General features: G+C 49.9%; 1 protein-coding gene across 1 annotated transcript; it reads right to left on the bottom strand.

Moving 5' to 3' along the window:
- Positions 1-4,662: 4,662 nt before the first annotated feature.
- On the bottom strand, positions 4,663-13,932 carry LOC139763809 (type I iodothyronine deiodinase-like). Its single transcript, XM_071690081.1, has 4 exons — positions 13,799-13,932; positions 9,495-9,604; positions 7,148-7,334; positions 4,663-6,168 (listed from the first exon to the last, which is right to left on the bottom strand). The coding sequence occupies exons 1-4, from the start codon at positions 13,799-13,801 to the stop codon at positions 6,124-6,126; spliced, it is 345 nt and encodes a 114-aa protein (XP_071546182.1). The 5' UTR covers positions 13,802-13,932; the 3' UTR covers positions 4,663-6,123.
- Positions 13,933-17,437: the final 3,505 nt, after the last annotated feature.

Genomic DNA, 17,437 nt, shown 5'->3' with positions numbered 1-17,437 from the left:
GGTGTCTGGGGGCCATCTGTAGGTATGTGGGTCATTTGTAGGTGCCTGACGCTCCTGTAGGGGGCCTGAGCCACCTGTTGGTGTCTGAAGCAGCAGTTGGTGCCTGGCCCTCCTCCTGTAGGTGCAGAGACCATCTCTCTCTTACACCGTGTTCTCTCTCTCTCTCTCTCTCTCTCTCTCTCTCTCTCTCTCTCTCTCTCTCTCTCTCTCTCTCTCTCTCTCTCTCTCTCTCATTATAGTTTCTCCATGATATAGTTCCTCCTTGATATAAAGTCTTCCTTTTGCTTTCTGATTTCCCTTTCCAGTAGCTTACTGTGTGTGTGTGTGTGTTTACTGTTTGTGTGTACTGTCACACACACACACACACACACACACACTACACACTGTGTGACCGTAAAACACCACATCCTCGTGCATAACCCATTGCCTTAGAGCTTTGTTATGATAGCATTGTAAGTTAAACATTCCCAGAATCATTTTATATACGAATCTCCTTCAATAAATACGTGAGGGATCTCGCGTCTGACGCACGACGAGAGTTTAAAAGGCATTGGGACGATTTTATTAAAAAGAGAAGACGAGAAGTTGCGTTATTTCGCGAAGGGAGGTGAGGCGTGATGCGGCGGCAGCGGAGGTGGAGTGTGGGATGCGGCGGAGGTGGAGTGTGGGATGCGGCGGAGGGGGGGGTGTTGGATGCGGCGGAGGTGGAGTCTGGGATGCGGCGGAGGCGGAGGTGGAGTGTTGGATGTGGCGGAGGTGGAGAGGGGGATGCGGCGGAGGCGTAGTGTTGGATACGGCGGAGGTGGAGTGTTGGATGCGGCGGAGGCGGAGAGTGGGATGCGGCTGAGGTGGAGTGTGGGATGCGGCTGCGGCGGAGGTGGAGTATTGGATGCGGCGGCGGCGGGAGATATTTAGCGACGCGAACCGTGCGACCGCTCTGTAGCCTCACCCCTTTAGTGCCCAGAGCTGCCGGCGCCACGTTAAATATGGAGCTCAGCACCACACTGCTGTGGTCCGGCCTCCTCCTGCTGCTGCTGCTGCTGTGGTCCGGCCTCCTGCTACTGCTGCTGCTACTGCTGCTCCTACTGTGGTCCGACCTCCTGCTACTGCTGCTGCTACTGTGGTCCGGCCTCCTCCTCCTCCTGCTGATGCTGCCGCTGTGGTCCGGCCTCCTCCTCCTCCTCCTGCTGCTGCTGCCGCTGTGGTCCGGCCTCCTCCTCCTCCTCCTGCTGCTGCCGGTGTGGTCCGGCCTCCTCCTCCTCCTCCTCCTGCTGCTGCCGGTGTGGTCCGGCCTCCTCCTCCTCCTCCTCCTGCTGCTGCTGCTGTGGTCCGGCCTCCTCCTCCTCCTGCTGCCGCTGTGGTCCGGCCTTTCATGACAGATGCTTTGTTGATAATGTTGGTGATGCTGGTAATGACTCTGATGTTGCTTTTGATGCAGTATAACTTCCCGATTGTGATGATGATGATGATGATGGTGATGGTGATGATGATAACAGTGATGGTGATGATGATAGAGCCGGTGACAGTGATGATGATAACGGGGCTGATAATGATGTGGCGGAGGAGGGGATGATGGTGGTGATGGTGATGATGATGTTGGTGGTAATGGTGTTGGAGATTGTGTTGGTCTTCATGACGGTTGGTGGTGGTGGTGGTGGTGAAGAAGGAGATGGTGTTGGTGATGGTGGTGGCGGCGTTGCTATTGTTGATGTCGACGGGGGCTTCCACACCTGTTGTTGTTGTTGTTGTTGTTGTCGCCAGAGCTCTTTCCGCCTGTGTCTCTTCCAGAGCAACAAGTCTCGCCTCCGTGACCACGGTTGATTCGCCAACAGTTGCTTGCAGATGTTCACACGTCGATAACCCCGCGAGAGCAGTAATGATCTGTGTGTGTGTGTGTGTGTGTGTGTGTGTGTATGCGCCCGTACTGTTGGCTTAGACGTGTGGACAGGAAAGCAGGCAAGCAATTACGGACGGGCAGGCAGGCAGGCAGGCAAGTGGGGAGGTCTTCAGTACAAACACGGACGGGCAGGCAGGGAGGTCTTCACTGCATACACGGATGGGCAGGCGGGGAGGTCTTCACGACAAACACGGACGGGCAGGCAGGGAGGTCTTCACTACAAACACGGACGGCCAGGCAGGGAGGTCTTCACTGCAAGCACGGACGGGTAGGCAGGGAGGTCTTCACTACAAACACGGACAGGCAAGCAGGGGTCTGCACTGCAACCACGAACGGTCAGGGAAGGGTCAGCGCTACGGAATCGCTCAGTGCTGTGTATCGGACGATCGATCTGTCTTCCTTTACTGCGAACGGGAGTATGAAATACGAATTCATAGACAAGAAAGTACGGCAAATCCTCGACGAACATCATACCTGTCTCTCCGTTGATGCTAACGGGTGCAAAATGCCTGTTACCCCTCTTCCGTTGATGCTGACGGGTGTAACATGCCTGTTTCCCCTCTTCCGTTGATGCTGACGGGTGCAAAATGCCTGTTACCCCTCTTCCGTTGATGCTGACGGGTGCAAAATGCCTGTTACCCCTTCTCCGTTGATGCTGACGGGTGTAACATGCCTGTTACCCCTCTTCCGTTGATGCTGACGGGTGCAAAATGCCTGTTACCCCTTCTCCGTTGATGCTGACGGGTGTAACATGCCTGTTACTCCTCCTCCGTTGATGCTGACGGGTGTAACATGCCTGTTACCCCTCCTCCGTTGATGCTGACGGGTGTAACATGCCTGTTACCCCTCCTCCGTTGATGCTGACGGGTGTAACATGCCTGTTACCCCTCCTCCGTTGATGCTGACGGGTGTAACATGCCTGTTACCCCTCCTCCGTTGATGCTGACGGGTGTAACATGCCTGTTACTCCTCCTCCGTTGATGCTGACGGGTGTAACATGCCTGTTACCCCTCCTCCGTTGATGCTGACGGGTGTAACATGCCTGTTACCCCTCCTCCGTTGATGCTGACGGGTGTAAAAAGCAATGCCTCGTCCTTCCTCTCCGATGATGATTAGCTATAGAAATGCCCCTACCGCCCCGCCGCCCCCTCTCCCCTCCCCCCCTGTTGAAGCTGAGGTGTAAAGACTCTCTCTCTCTCTCTCTCTCTCTCTCTCTCTCTCTCTCTCTCTCTCTCTCTCTCTCTCTCTCTCTCTCCCTCGCTGATGCCGGGCTGTAAAGAGCCGTGCTCTAAATGCCAGCATTGTTATACTGTCGATGCTCCAATATACCGCGACACCTTTTTAAAGATTTGCCTAGAGTGTTGTTGTTGTGAGGAAACGTGCACTTTGCCTCCCCCTCCCACATGTGTGTGCCTGTGTGTGTGGTGTGTGTGTGTGTGTGTTTACGTGTATACCTCGTCTGTTTCCCCACATGATTTCCCCCGCCTCACGGGGTATGTGAGGGGGTGTTCTCAGGCGCACAGCAGCGTATGGTGGATACGTCCATGTAAACCTTTATTTCATTTCCATATATCATTGTACCTCTTCTTCTTCTTCTTCTTTTTTTTTAGTCATTCTTTCATTGATGGTCTGGTTACTCTGCAGTGACGATACTCTGTAGACAGGCTTGTGTTTCTTGGTGTTGTAGTGGTGTTGGTCACGTAAGGTGGAGAGTTGTGGTGTGTGGTAATGTGGCGGACGCTGGCCAGTTTTGTGCACTGACACTTGTGGTCGTTGGCATTCGGTTTGCCAGCAGGGGAAGGGCTGTCGTATTGAAACACCTTCATCTTCCCGGCTCCAGTAGTTACCTGGCCACACCCTGCCGGGGTATCGAACTTACTTGGTTGACTCCCTACGTCAGGAGGTACGCGGACCCGTGGTTCGCTCACGGATCCTCAAAAAGATATTCCGTGTCTTTTCGTGGCACCGAACGCAGCCTGTTTAGGTGAGGGTGGTTGGGAAGCCCAAGTCGACCCCCTGACGAGGGGTTTTGTCCAGCGTCTGAGCACTGTTAACGAGTCTGCTCTAGCGATGACTCTCTGCAGCGACTTCAAGAAGAGCAGGATCTCTCGGTAGGCCATACACGTAGCTTAAACTGAGGCCGAATGAGAACCCAGATGTAGAATCCAAGTGAAGGAGGTGTGAGATAGATATAAGGAGGCTCCTGCGAATGTGACATGTGGGGGAGAGGAGGAACAGCAGCGCAGTGGAATGGCTGGCGAGAGTGGAAAAGACAGTCACAGAAGTACAAGAAGATTACCAAGCATTACTGCAACAGAGATTAATCTTCGATGAATCCAAAAGGTGATGAAAGACTTTATATATATATTATTTTGCTTTGTCGCTGTCTCCCGCGTTAGCGAGGTAGCGCAAGGAAACAGACGAAAGAGTGTTCCTTTCTTACCAAAGGGAAATGAAACAAGATAACTTCCCAGGTGCCCTTTCGTGTTATAATCACATCAGGAATACCAAAACAATTAAGATGTATGAAGATAGTGTTAAGGTCCCCTTAGAGCCTTAGTTGAGTCAGCCAGTAGAAGACTATGCGTATAATGAACGTTTGAACCTAAATGTATGCTTGCAAATATGCATGGATCATTTCATTTCATATGTGAAAGTAATTTATTTTAATATTATTCCGGTTTTGAATTTATTATCCCCGTGATTGCGTTGCTGTTATTCTCTTTATGGCTACAGAACAGTGAAGCAAAATTAAAAGTCGCGCAGCCATTGCATTATTTATATTTCCAGATAACATTTATATGTAAATATTGTGACAAGACCCATGTAGATCCCAGGCGACCGGAGCACCACCCATGTAACCACGACAGCTCTGTCAGCCACCCACCTACACAGCCGTAGCCACTGGCTACCACACACAGGCCCAGCCACTGGCTACCACACACAGGCCCAGCCACTGGCTACCACACACAGGCCCAGCCACTGGCTACCACACACAGGCCCAGCCACTGGCTACCATACACAGGCCCAGCCACTAGCTATCACACAAGCCTAGCCATTGGTAGCCACTAGCTACCACACACAGGCCAAGCCACTGGCTAACACACGCAGGCCCAGCCACTGGCAACCACACACAGGCCAAGCCACTGGCTACCGCAAACAGACCCAGCCACTAGCTACCCCACACAAGCCCAGCCAGTTGCTACCACACACACAGGCCCTGCCACTGGCTACCACACACACACGCACACAGAGGCCCTGCCACTAGCCTCCACATACTTCTCTTATCTCAGCGCCGCACACACATACACTATCAAGTGTTGACGGGTGACACGCCTCCAGCCAGATTAAGCGAGTTGTGATGTTCACTGCTGGAAACTGCCAGGTCAGCAAGTGACTCTAGCCAGCGTCCCGTCAGCCGGCGGCACTGGCCTGTGCTGGACTGCTCTTGAGTCGAACAAGTTTACCTCACGTCCAGACACTCATGAAATAATTAGCATACATTTGCATGGCGTTCACCCACGTCCTCTCTGGGAGCCAGTCATATACATGAATTAAAGACAGGCACTAAGTTTCTGTATCTGTGTGATGGTTTAGTCTCACACATCTATAATGTTGGATCCACGGTGTAGTGGGAGAAATTCGCTGGCTGTGGTTCAGTGAGGTTAAGGTTCGAATCTCGGATTGGACAGACGAGATACGACCAACACATCTGTTCATCTTTATTCCTCAAGGGTTTTATTTTACATGGGTTCCTGGCTGAATGTAATTAGAGTTAGAGTGGTGGGGAGATCCTCCGGGTTGTGAACTTTGACCCAGCGAGGTCGTCTGAGACTGGCCCTGGTCACTGACCTTCTTGGCAGACTCGTCATATATGACTGGGTCAAAGCTACTACCCAAACGACTCCCTCGAAACAGTAATGATAATAATGATAATGATTTAAAAGAGGTTTCCAGTATGATCATCCCAACACAAATGGACTGAAAGATATGTATATAAAGTAATTCTTTGGGCAGTGACTATAATCGAGGACTTTTCATAAACATTGGATTACTTTGATTATGATCAGACACTCATATTTGCCCTTGCGACGTAAACAATAGATATAGATTTCCGTATAGGAACGGTCTTCACTACACTGGTTCCCTCAGGTGGTCAAAGAGGTGGCCCTTAGCAGTGACTGGAGCCAAAGTTGGTCATGTTTAGGTCAGTGCAGAGTGCGGGGTCACTGCCTCTCATACTTCCTCAGAAAGTCGTCGACCTCCTCCAGCTGAAAATGAACAGGTATTGCGTTAATCATATCCCACAAAGAACCCTCCTATCTCAAATATATTTCGTTAGCTTACGATGCTTATAGCAATGACCTCCTTCAGACAGAGTCTGACGTGAGGTGGAGAGCTAGATACACCAGTCAGGCGTGTGTGAGGAAGGTCTGTGGTATGCCGTGTGGGCTGTTTTTCCTTCTTTGTTTCGTCATACTCACAACCCTGGTGTCTGCCCACGTCATAAACGACTCCCTTATTGCACTAGTCTGTCCAGTCCTTCATGTACTTGTTTCCTTATGAACAGTAAAACTTTGTGAACTTTGTGAAATGAGAAAGTTGAATGAACTCGCGGAATAATGTCTCTGCTATAAAAGATGCCACTTGAAGTGGAATGCACCTCCCACTCCCTTGTAATCACCTTGTAGTGGTAAAGTCGGATCCTATCCTCGTAATATTCTGTTAGTGAGAGAATTACCTGTTTCCTTTTCCTATGATGTCTCCTCGTCCCCTCAGAGTCACCCTCTCTCTCTCTCTCTCTCTCTCTCTCTCTCTCTCTCTCTCGGCCCCTCAAGTTACCAAGTATAGAGTTCCTACCTTACCCTCTGTAGATGTCTAGCAATAGCAAGAGTTCTTGCCTACCTGCCTGCCTCTCGTTGTAAATGCCATGTAGATATAAGTTAAAGCCTCTGTTCCTTTCTCTTCCACTTGTCTCGTGTTAGAAGCTGCCATACACCTTTCCGCTTCTAGTTGCCTAAGAGTGGAAGCTACCATGCCCCTCCCTTGTCGTTACCGTGTGCTGGGAGGTTCCGTGCCTCTTCCTCTTTCAGCAGTAGTACAGAAGTAAATATTTTTGTTCACCTAAGCTTTGCCAGGTAATGCTGAACGCCTGTGACCCTTATGTGTGCTCACCTGGTGTTTGGTGGAGCCATTATTCGCCTGGACCGACCATAAAGAGGGAGTCGCAGACGCCCGTCGCATACTCACCTTATAGCCGAAGGGTCCTCGTCCGCCCTGGTAGAGGACGACGCCGTCCTGGACGATGTAGAGCCGCTCTGGGAAGGCGGCGTAGTGCCGGCTGGCCCGGTCATCCAGCTGGTCCACCAGCACCTCGCACAGCTGGGGCTCCAGCTCTACCATACGTCCAGCCGCCGCCTGCCTCTCCTCCAGGGACCTGCCCGGGAGACACCACACTGGACGAGACGTATCGTTCGCTCTGACCGAGTTAGCTTTTCACCATGTCACTAAAGACTCCTCCTCCTCCTCGCCAGTGTATAGCTAGGCGAAGACTACTGCAGTTTACCCACTGGCAGCAGGTGGTCTGGACATTTGCCACCTAATAGCTCAGCACCTTCAGCAAGTGGTGTGAATCACTGGCCATCTGGCAGGTGGTATAGACACTGGCCCACCTGATAGCTCACCACCTGCAGCAGTGCATGGGAAGTGCATGATGCTGTGTACAAATTTTCCACACTGGAATTAGTGTCGGACGACACAGTGCTTGTGCTTTTGCAAAGACTGCAGCTAGTTAGGAATGAAACCCAAGATCGTCTTTACTTATGTATGAAGACGACAACCTCCTCATGCTCAAGGAGACTACGAAGCCACGACATGAGGGGTTGGGGGAATATAACATAGTCTCTCGTATTACGCTCAGACGACCAAGCCCAAATTAAAGGGAGACATGTCATAGTGTCGTACATCATTGAATTTAATTCGCCACCCTGCAAGACTCGCCTTGTATCTAATCCCACATAACTGTATCCCAGCCGACCCCTCCTGCAGTCCCAGGTAAAATCCCATTGAGGAAAACTTTTTATATAGATTAAGAGACGATGTTTTATCCAACAACTTTAACTCTGTTGCGAAGTCTCTCTGAAAAATTCCAATTTAAAGCTACCAAAAAATCGCTTACATTAAAAGAAAGAGGAGATCTTGTTCTCTCCTTTTCAAGTTGTTATGATTAAAGAACATGGTGCCAGTAGCAATCCAATTCATTTAAAAAAAAAATGCATATAACTTAGAATCTGAATTAGAACAATTATTTTTCTTCTCTCCCTCCTCGGGCAGTTGAGGAGGTTAAGATGTGGGATTATACCAGAGTCATCTGCCTACGTTTAACAACAGTGTGGTTTATTGAGAGCAGATTGGTGGAAATAAATCCGGGTTAATATTTGGTGAGCTGGTAAAATTTCGCTGCTTATATGAACCATAGTTGTAGTTCCTAATGAGATGGGATCTAATGAGGAAGAAGCTGAGATTTATTGACCAACAATGAGAAGTGATGTGTTCTTGAGTCGTAAGATTTTACGTTAAGATGTAAGACGCACTGCTAGTATATACGTAGGAGCCTTTCACACTTTAACCCCATATACGTCGCCGTCAGTCAGACACAATGCTTACTCTTCTAGGGAAAAGTTATCGCTATGATTAGTAACCTGTTCCCTCGCGCCATTTCTTCTTTAACCATTTTTTTTTTTTTTCTTTCTTACGAAGCTCTGTTCTCCTTACTCGAAATATTCCTCTTTTTTTTTTTTTTGGCCATGTACTACCCTCTAGGAGATTACCTCGTCAGAGACCATCAGGTCTTCTGTTATCTGGCTTTCTCATGTCCTCTCCTCCAGCAGATAACTCCGTCAGAGACCATCACGTCTTCTGTTATCTGGCTTTCTCATGTCCTCTCCTTCAGCAGATAACTCCGTCAGAGACCATCTCGTCTTCTGTTATCTGGCTTTCTCATGTCCTCTCCTCCAGCAGATAACTTCGTCAGAGACCATCAGGTCTTCTGTTATCTGGCTTTCTCATGTCCTCTCCTCCAGCAGATAACTTCGTCTGAGACCATCAGGTCATCTGTTATCTGGCCTCCCCATGCACTTCAGGAACGTCAGTATGACTGCCTAAGATAACGGGACTTCGTTACCTGTAATACTTTCCCCTTTATAGCAACCAGTCCCAACAAATCCCAGTTCTTATCTCTCTGGATAACACCGCCACGCTCGTCTTTCTCATCTTTTACGAAAAATCAAGTTCCGTGACCTCCCATGTGTTGATAACCGTAAAGATTAAGAACATATAGAAGTTTTGTGGTATATCTGTCTGTAAGGGGAGATAGGTGTTGTCTTTCCTTGCCTTACAAAAGGAGATATTCCCTTTTCTCTTTTTTTTTTGACTAAATAAGCTGTTGATGGACAGCGCCACCACCTACATGAGTATCAGGAGGCCACAGCACCACCGGCAGGAGTATATCAGGAGGAGACAGCACCTCCAACACGAGTATCAGGAAAACGCAGGCGTGATGTACACGACCGAATTTCGGAACACGATGTCAACTCACCTGTGGGTGTCGACCTCGATGTTGCCCTGGAAGGCCCAGCCGTCCTTCGGGTGCGCCTCAGCGATGTACACGACCTCGAAGTCTGCCAGCCCTCGGAACTCCTCCGTCATCTGGAACAGCGACCAAGTCTCGGTAACACGACCGTCAACGATCACACTTCGTGATGGTATTAGCGTAGGTGACCAAATTCCGAAATAATCTACGAAGTAGAGCAACGAAGTGCCTCTACCTCATCTCTGACCACCAGTGACAGACGTGGAAGACGTTCATCATCATTACACCTCATGGAGGAATTAGTATGAGGGGTATACTGTATAGGAGCTGTCCACGCATCGTCGAAACGTTAAGTGTGAATGTATTGTATATTCTTTCACCGTCAAGGAAGTACGGCAAAAGATGCTCTTGATTTAGGTAGCCTAGTGGGATGATCTGGGAAGTACTCTTGATGCGTGTAGATAGTGTGTGTGTGTGTGTGTTTATATACATATTCACCAGAACTTTTGGTCACCACGGCTGAGTGGTGACGCGAGGCATGACTATGGTCACACGTCACCATTATAAGATGTTCCCTGTTACAGGAGTCACCGCTACACACCAGGATAGTGGTTACTAGTGTCACTTAATGTTGGGCAAGCCACTGCCTCACAGTGGCCGCTCGTAATTCAAGATAACGATGTTTGAGTTATTCCCCCACACAGCAGAGGCTTCAGATCATTCATCCCCTTCTGTCTTCCTTAACTCCTAGAATCTAACCCATCTTAAAAAGGCAGGTTTTTTCCCCCCTTCTTACAAATGTGTTAGATGAATTTTCCCCCCTCTCATTCCGCCTACTTGCCTTTCTCGCTCTTTACCCTTTCTCGTATTTCCCGTCTTTAAGGCCTGATCTCTTTGAAGACTTTAGTTCGAGAGTGGAGCCTTCAACATAAGATAGATGTTTAGTTATAGTGTCTCACCTGCTGTAGGTTTTGGCTGGAGTGGGCGGGGTGTTGTTTCAACCGCGTGTGTCATTACCTGACGGAACTTCCTGAGGCTGGCCACGAACGGCGGTCAGGAGCAGGACCCGAAGTTGATGACCAGGGGCCTGGCGCTGACGGCGGCGTCCAGCAGGCGGCGTCGAGAGCCATCGCTGAGCCGGGTCACTTCGGGGTTGGGCGCTGCCCCTCCTACCTCCGCCGTCATGGTCGCCTCGCGCACCACGCTGCAGGCGACACGCGCAGGGTCGTGTGAGAGAGAAATGATGATGGAAAGGCAAAGATATGACCATAGGGTAGACAGTGGTAGCAGTGGATCAACTAATGGTGACATCACAGGACATTCTCACCCAGGACGTGTTTTATACCTGTGCCTCCAGTTCTTTGCCTCGTGTACAAACAAGCTCTCCGAATGGCGTGGTTGTAGAACAGCTGCTCCCCCTGAAGAGACTGAAACACATACATGACCTTAACGAGACAGAATGACTTCGAGAACATAACGCCAGTGCAGTTAGACGATGCTGTACGGGTTATGATGACCTTCTTGAGTTCGTTGTCTTCGTCTGCGTGTAACCCATCCTGGTAGACCAAGCTAGTTGAACCCCCCCTTGATGCGGACTGTGCATCGCAGGACATCACGAGTATCACTCTACCCAGCGTCACTCTTCCCCCATCGGAAATAGTTGGCGTTAGCGACGATAGTGTGAGCCAGGACTTCATCTTCTGACATCGCGGGGCCGTGTGAGCCAGGACTTCTTCCTCTGACATCGCGGGGCCGTGTGAGCCAGGACTTCATCTTCTGACATCGCGGGGCCGTGTGAGCCAGGACTTCTTCCTCTGACATCGCGGGGCCGTGTGAGCCAGGACTTCTTCCTCTGACATCCCGTGGCCGTGTGAGCCAGGACTTCTTCCTCTGACATCCCGTGGCCGTGAGCCAGGACTTCTTCCTCTGACATCGCGGGGCCGTGTGAGCCAGGACTTCTTCCTCTGACATCCCGTGGCCGTGAGCCAGGACTTCTTCCTCTGACATCCCGTGGCTGTGAGCCAGGTTCTTCTTCCTCTGACATCCAGATTCCATGCAAAAGAACTTATCACGATCCATTGTCTTGTTATGTGTGACATATGTACTGATAAAGGATCAGTATTGGCACTCAGGTCGTGGGTAATGGCACTCAGGTTCTGGTTAATAGCACTCAGGTCGTGGGTATTGGCACTCAGGTCGTGGGTATTGGCACTCAGGTCGTGATTAATGGCACTCAGGTCGTGGGTATTGGCACTCAGGTCGTGGGTATTGGCACTCAGGTCTGGGTATTGGCACTCAGGTCGTGATTAATGGCACTCAGGTCGTGGGTATTGGCACTCAGGTCGTGGGTATTGGCACTCAGGTCGTGATTAATGGCACTCAGGTCGTGGGTATTGGCACTCAGGTCGTGGGTATTGGCACTCAGATCTGGGTATTGGCACTCAGGTCGTGATTAATGGCACTCAGGTCGTGGGTATTGGCACTCAGGTCGTGGGTATTGGCACTCAGGTCGTGATTAATGGCACTCAGGTCGTGATTAATGGCACTCAGGTCGTGGGTATTGGCACTCAGATCTGGGTATTGGCACTCAGGTCGTGATTAATGGCACTCAGGTCGTGGGTATTGGCACTCAGGTTGTGGGTATTGGCACTCAGGTCGTGATTAATGGCACTCAGGTCGTGGGTATTGGCACTCAGGTCGTGGGTATTGGCACTCAGGTCTGGGTATTGGCACTCAGGTCGTGATTAATGGCACTCAGGTCGTGGGTATTGGCACTCAGGTCGTGGGTATTGGCACTCAGGTCGTGGGTATTGGCACTCAGGTCGTGGGTATTGGCACTCAGGTCGTGGGTATTGGCACTCAGGTCATGGGTATTGGCACTCAGGTCGTGGGTATTGGCACTCAGGTCATGGGTATTGGCACTCAGGTCGTGGGTATTGGCACTCAGGTCATGGGTATTGGCACTCAGGTCGTGGGTATTGGCACTCAGGTCGTGGGTATTGGCACTCAGGTCGTGGGTATTGGCACTCAGGTCATGGGTATTGGCACTCAGGTCGTGGGCTTTGCCATCATGATCATGATCCTCATTAACGAAGACATCGTCGCTCCACCTCACCGTCCGGGCAGCAGACCCATACCATCTCATCCCTCCCTCCCTTTGCATGAACCCCTCGGTAATGTCACACCACGCGCCCCAAATACCAAGAATGGAAAAATGAACGCAAAAATGAACGCCAAATTTTTCACTAACGTTATAAACTCCTGGTGGGGTCTTTATCCTCTACTTTCGTCTCTTAACGTGAACGTTTAGTTTACGTAATTACCTTATACTCGATCCAGACAATATGATCGGAGTTTTCCGCATCGACTTATAATAATGGGCCATTGAAGTGGGGTGTCCACTGTTCTCGTTTTCAGGCCGAAACTGCGTTTTCTTTCCGTGCCAGGTATACAACAATTACCTAATGTTTTTGTCGTTGGTAATTACATATTTGCGCATGGGGAAACTTGTCTTATTTTCTGCCACCCGAGGTGAGGATGCATGATGCCAGCCTGATGGTATGTGGTGAGATTCTGAGAGGCCAGGAGGTGTGGTGATGAAGAGACAGAGGCCAGGTGTCTTGAGGGCTAGAGGCCAGTTGTGGTGTTGAGAGGCCAGGTGTGGTGATGATGGCTAAGCCAGGTGTGGTGATTAAGGACAGAGGCCAGGTGTCTTAAGGGCTAGAGGCCAGTTGTGGTGTTGAGAGGCTAGGGTCAGGTGTAGTGATGGCTAGAGGCCGGGTGTGGTGATGAGAGACAGAGGCCAGGTGTGGTGATGAGAGACAGAGGCCAGGTGTGGTGATGAGAGACAGAGGCCAGGTGTGGTGATGAGAGACAGAGGTCAGGTGTGGTGATGAGAGACAGAGGCCAGGTGTGGTGATGAGAGACAGAGGTCAGGTGTGGTGATGAGAGACAGAGGCCAGGTGTGGTGATGAGAGACAGAGGCCAGGTGTGGTGATGAGAGACAGAGGCCAGGTGTGGTGATGAGAGACAGAGGCCAGGTGTGGCGTAATCGTAAACTCCTTTTCCATGGCATTCGAAACTGCGTAGATTGCGCGGTGGATTGATTGTAATGAATTCTGATACAAAAATGATAATGTTTTTTTCGAGAATTCATAATTAGATAAAAAGAAAAAAGTATGTGATGGATTGTCTCCACACCCCAGTCTCTCTCTCTCTCTCTCTCTCTCTCTCTCTCTCTCTCTCTCTCTCTCTCTCTCTCTCTCTTCTCTCTCTCTCTCTCCCAAAGACCATTAAATTTCCAGCCTTACCATTGAATCATCGTTGCCATCCTGTGCCAGTAGCACCGAGGGTCGCCAACGCCGTACTGGACATACTCGGCAAGCTGGCCGATGCCCGTCTTCTTCAGGAAGGTGTTGCTGAGGCTGTCCGGAGCGAAGATGGTCAGCACCGTCAGGAGGGTGTTCAGTACAATGGCTCTTGCCACCTGGAAAGGCAGAGCCAAGTATTTGATGACTCTTTCCGTTCTCATGACGAAGGCGAGTTCTTAGCTCATGATCCTGGAGCGACGACCGATGTTGAAGTCCTTTCGAAGTTGAGGTCCTCCTTCGATGTTGTGGTGTCCTTGGAGTTCAGGTCACCCTCGATGTTGTGGTGCTCTCGGAATTCAGGTCCCCCCCTCGATGTTGTGGTGTTGTCGAAGTTGAGGTCCCTTAGATGATGTGGTCCTCTCAGAGTGGAGCTTCTCTTTTTGTTGAGGTCCTTTTCGAAGTCCTTGTCGAAGTTGAGGTCTTCTGTCTCTTGTAATACGATTCAAGACGACTGATGAGGAGGACCCATACAGGCCACCGTCTCTCCTGCCCTCCCCAACAGTAGAATGCTAACTGTGTGTGTGTGTGTGTGTGTGTGTGTGTGTGTGTGTGTGTGTGTGTGTGTGTGTGCGAGGCCCTCACCTGGCCAGCGTGGGTATCAGTCCTGATAACTTATCAGCAACACCTGACCCACCTAACTAATTATCCCGCACGCCATCATAGTCTTAACTCACCTCCCTTAACTTTTCCCGAAATACTAATTTCACGTCTCTTAAGATACAGTCGATGCTGCTCCTCTCCTCGTGGCACTGTTGTCTTGACCCTTACACAGATCTTGTCATTACTGTTATTCCCAAATTGCTGTTGTAAGCCCGTGGTAAATATGTTGTGTTAACTCGGGCCACTCGCAACTGTGAGAAGCTGACGGCGTGTATACAGAATTTTTTGAGTCCGGTTTTATGGAGTGTGGCCTGTGTTTAGGGAGACACTCTTTATTCATCAAGGTTATTGATTATATTTGGTTTAGTCTTTATTTATAAAGATTATTTGATTATGTCTGTTTGTGGTCTTGTGTGCGGATGTTATGCTCGTTTGTCTGTGTATATACAGACTTGTCTTTGGTTAGGAAAACTTGCGTCTGTGTTGACGAAGACTGCTGCCTGTGTTTAGGTAGATTGTTGTCTGTGTTGTTACACTCTGTCGTCTTTGTGAGTAAAATGTGTCGCCTTTCTAAGGACACAAGACTGTCGTCTGTGTCTTTAAAGACTGTTGTCCTTGTTTTCTACAGCCAGTTGTCCCGTGAATATCGAAATAGTGAGTAACGTAGGGAATCATTTCTGAGAACAACTTGCTGCCTGCGGCTCTTGCTGTGGTCCCGACGACAAGCAAATCTCTCTTTCCACTCGTTTATCAGCTTCACATTAGTCATCCCCGATAGCGTATATCATCTCACCCTCGGTAGTCTTATCAAGATATGATTGCTCAGGACTGAGGACCTTTTGCGCGGTATCCAAGCCCCTGGTGATGATCGTCGAAACTCCTGGTTTACCAAGTGGTTGGTACCTGTATCTGTAGTGGTAAAGCGAGAGCCGTGCAAATGGTACGTGAGGTATTGCCATCCCCCAGACTCACCATCATCCTTCCACCCCAGTCACTTCTCATCCCGTTCTTACCCCCCACACACATGAAGACTCTTCCCCCCCAACACTCACCAATCTTCCACGTCTCTCCAGCCCTCCCCAACACTCGTCACTTCCACACTCACACCTCCCTGTTCCTTGCTGTGACTCGCACTTACTCCCTCAATACTGTACCACTCACTCACACCTGTCTGTCCATCAACACCACCCTCTCCAACACCCTCCCTCACCCTCTCCAACACCCTCCCTCACCCTCGTCCCTGCAGCCAATACCCACAAATGATAGCGAGGCTCCGTCTTCATGGCGACAACCCCTCGCGTCATCTCCCCCTCCCCCACAGGCAATCGGGTTTTCCTCCCCAACGAGGTTTATGTCGACAGGCAGCGAGTGGTGACCCAGTGACCTTGACCTTGTTCTCCGCCGATGCCTTGCACGCCTCAGCGCGGTAGGTCGGGTCAGGTCAAGGTGCGTATGAAATGTCATCGGGTACAGTGATGAGTGCAGGTCGTTTTCTTTGTTCACGTTCTCTTCGTGGCATGTTTGTTCAGGTGACTGGAACTCGGTGATGTGGAAGGGGAGGAGGATAAGAGACTGGTCGAATTTTCTGCAGGTTATGTGTGAGTGAGGGAGAGAGAGACCAGTGGTCAGGGGGGCCCATCGTAACTATGAGTCGTACCGTCGTGATCTAGGGTCGTGCCGTCGTGACTCACTCGACACTGACACACACACACACACACACACACACACACACACACACACACACACTCGTTCTTTTAGTAATCTCATATTGTCATTGTCATTCCTTTAAGTAAGAAAAAAAAAGATTTATGTGATCGTAAGTATACGCTCTTGATCTTCAGTATTACATAAAGTCCAACACAGAATTAATTAATGAATTAATGCTTTAAAAAAAGGAAAAAAAAAAAGAATGGTGGAAAAGAATGTATTTTCTCCCACCCAATTAATGCAAGAATCTCGAGGATGTGTAAACATCTTAATTAGCCAAACCTTCTCAAAAGAAAGAATAAAAAAAAGAATATCCATTGGTATTATCAGAGAACATTCACGAAAACAAATCTGATATTTTTTTTTCTTTCAAGGGGCGAGGGAGGAGAGGCGTGTAAGTACCATTAAATGGGGGAACATTATCACAGAATTCAATACTGTTACTATTGTATCTCGCAATACCTCATGTGTCATAATGAGAACTCAATCCGGGAAACGCCGTCTTGAGAGAAAGGTTTTAATGACACCGTTGCCGGATATCCTCGTAGGTTTGAGCGAGGCGGCTGCAACAAGTCTTAAACCCCGAGATACGTGGGTCGTTAAAACTCCCGACTTGCATAACACAGCACCTGGAGTGGCGTGAGCTCCTGGAAATTGCCAGAAAGCCAGTCATAATGGGGAGGTGTTGAACCCACGCCTGGGTGGTTGAGGCTCGTTGTCAAAGAGAGAATGGCGATTTCCCAAATCGCAATCGACGTTCAAATCAGTTGAACTAATATATGTGTGTGTGTATGTATGTGTGTGTGTGTGTGTGTGTGTGTGTGTGTGTGTGTGTTTGCCTGCTCGAGGTGGAGCCAGACCGATCTGTGGTGGCGTACGTGGAAACGCCGAGGTCCTCAGCATCGAGGATTTCACCTCGTGGACGGGGAGGGGGGAAAAAAAAGAGAGAGCATTGCTTCATACAGTGGAAGAGAGTCGAACTCGGCTGAAGGAGCTGGGGAGAGGGATTCGAAGCATGAGGGCAGAGTTACAGGGTGGGGTAATGAACTAGAGAGAAAGAGGGATTCGAAGCATGAGGGTAGAGTTACAGGGTGGGGTAATGAAGCCCGAAGCCTAGACCAGAGTTATGGAGACTCCAGGAACAGGTCCAGTCCCCCTGGACCTGTGTCGCCGATACAGTCCAGCTCTGGAAGACTCCAGGTGTGGGTCTACCGCCAATGACGTGTGGCAGAAAGAACAGAGTGGAAAGTAAAGTTGTCACTGTAAAATGCT

The sequence above is a fragment of the Panulirus ornatus genome, chromosome 48, assembly GCF_036320965.1.
Source record: "Panulirus ornatus isolate Po-2019 chromosome 48, ASM3632096v1, whole genome shotgun sequence".
Classification (NCBI taxonomy): Eukaryota; Metazoa; Arthropoda; class Malacostraca; order Decapoda; family Palinuridae; genus Panulirus; species Panulirus ornatus.
This window is presented reverse-complemented; position numbering and strand designations above follow the sequence as displayed.

Excerpts from the sequence above, each read along its gene's own strand:
- LOC139763809 (XM_071690081.1), bottom strand. Across the intron at positions 7,335-9,494 it reads ATCGAGGTCGACACCCACAG|GTCCCTGGAGGAGAGGCAGG; the intron begins GTGAGTTGACAT and ends TCTCCCGGGCAG. Across the intron at positions 6,169-7,147 it reads GAGGACCCTTCGGCTATAAG|CTGGAGGAGGTCGACGACTT; the intron begins GTGAGTATGCGA and ends GTTCATTTTCAG.